The sequence below is a fragment of the Apium graveolens genome, chromosome 6 (assembly GCF_009905375.1).
Source record: "Apium graveolens cultivar Ventura chromosome 6, ASM990537v1, whole genome shotgun sequence".
NCBI classification, from domain to species: domain Eukaryota; kingdom Viridiplantae; phylum Streptophyta; class Magnoliopsida; order Apiales; family Apiaceae; genus Apium; species Apium graveolens.
Genome location: NC_133652.1, coordinates 60,706,626 through 60,707,957, shown reverse-complemented (window position 1 = coordinate 60,707,957; position 1,332 = coordinate 60,706,626). Strand labels below are relative to the sequence as shown.

At 33.3% G+C, this 1,332-nt stretch overlaps 1 protein-coding gene across 1 annotated transcript; it reads right to left on the bottom strand.

Moving 5' to 3' along the window:
- Positions 1–469: 469 nt before the first annotated feature.
- Positions 470–939, bottom strand: LOC141665157 (uncharacterized). The gene is made up of 2 exons (XM_074471140.1): positions 658–939; positions 470–592 (listed from the first exon to the last, which is right to left on the bottom strand). The coding sequence occupies exons 1-2, from the start codon at positions 937–939 to the stop codon at positions 470–472; spliced, it is 405 nt and encodes a 134-aa protein (XP_074327241.1).
- Between the last annotated feature and the right edge of the window lie 393 nt (positions 940–1,332).

Genomic DNA, 1,332 nt, shown 5'->3' with positions numbered 1-1,332 from the left:
TTACATTGTTGCATTTTCTACTATAATAGTTAGCCCTTAAAGTATAGTACGGTGTACCTTTTCACCCTCAAGTTATGAGAAATGTATCTTTTAGCCCTTATAACGGTACAACTCGGAGGTCAAATGTCTTTTTTCTTCTCCGATTTTTTACTGTCACGGTAAAAAGGGTTAAATGGTATGAAAATACATATCTTGGGGATCAGAAAGTACGCTGGCAGAGTTTAGGGGGTTTTTGGGTACAAATACATATCTTGGGGGTCAGAAAGTACGCTGGCAGAGTTTAGGGGGTTTTTGGGTACAAACCCATATACTTTAAGAGTTAAAAGGTTAATAAGCCTAAATTTTAATATTTTCTATTTATCGATCACTATACTTAGCAAAAATCATAGAATTAAAAACATAAATTTTTATTGAATTATCCATTAGTTAAAAACTCTTTATTTTATTTTTGACAAACAAGGAGATTTTATTAAATCAATAACTCAATTCTTAGTACATCATTAACCCCAATAGGAATAGAAATCCTATCGAAAATTCGATCTGGGAAAAAATAAGACAGCCGAGCTAACTCGTGAGCCACCTTATTGGTAGACTGTTAACAAAAAACAGAGACACTGTATTTAAACCTAGCAATATGTCACGGCAGCTTTGTATAACCTGCCCAAATGGTGACGTTAGTGTTGCCTTACTTCGAATAACTTGTATTGCCGTCAAACAATCCGATTCTACCACTACCTTGTTCCAGTCCTCACTCTTGATCCAACTGAGAACCTCCTTTATAGCCAAGGCCTCCGCCATGTTAACCGACACCATGCCCATGTTGCATTTTTTCCTTGCTGTAATTAACTCTCCCTTGTCATTCCTCACGACCAGACCCATTCCTGAAGCATTAAACTCTGTAAATATTGATGCGTCCACCGAGATCTTCATATAATCCATCTGTGGTGCTACTCAGTGCTCCTTCCATAAAATATGGAAACTGGTAGTGTGAAAAAAAACTCTTTATTCATAAGGTGATGAAAGGGACAAACTTTTAATTACAGGAAAAAAATTAAGAAAGTTTTGTTGATGTGAGATCGATGATCTCTTATAAGGCTCAAATCATACGTTGACCCAGAAAGATGCATACAAATCTTAAAATAAGCAAATGCATATGAAGTCTAATTTTAAAAAGACATATAATTAAATAAGATTAATCACCGTGCAATGACATATGTTTTTTTAATAATTTTATTAAAAAAATTATCGTTTAATTTAGATTTTAAATTTGTAAATAATATAGTTTCGTGATCAACATATTAATACTTGTATATATTCTTAATAAGTGTTTTT

Bases quoted from the DNA above. Each gene is read 5' to 3' on its own strand.
- LOC141665157 (XM_074471140.1), bottom strand. From the start codon at position 939: ATGGATTATATGAAGATCTCGGTGGACGCATCAATATTTACAGAGTTT. The intron at 593-657 runs GTTATACAAAGC...TTTTGTTAACAG, and splicing joins TAACGTCACCATTTGGGCAG to TCTACCAATAAGGTGGCTCA.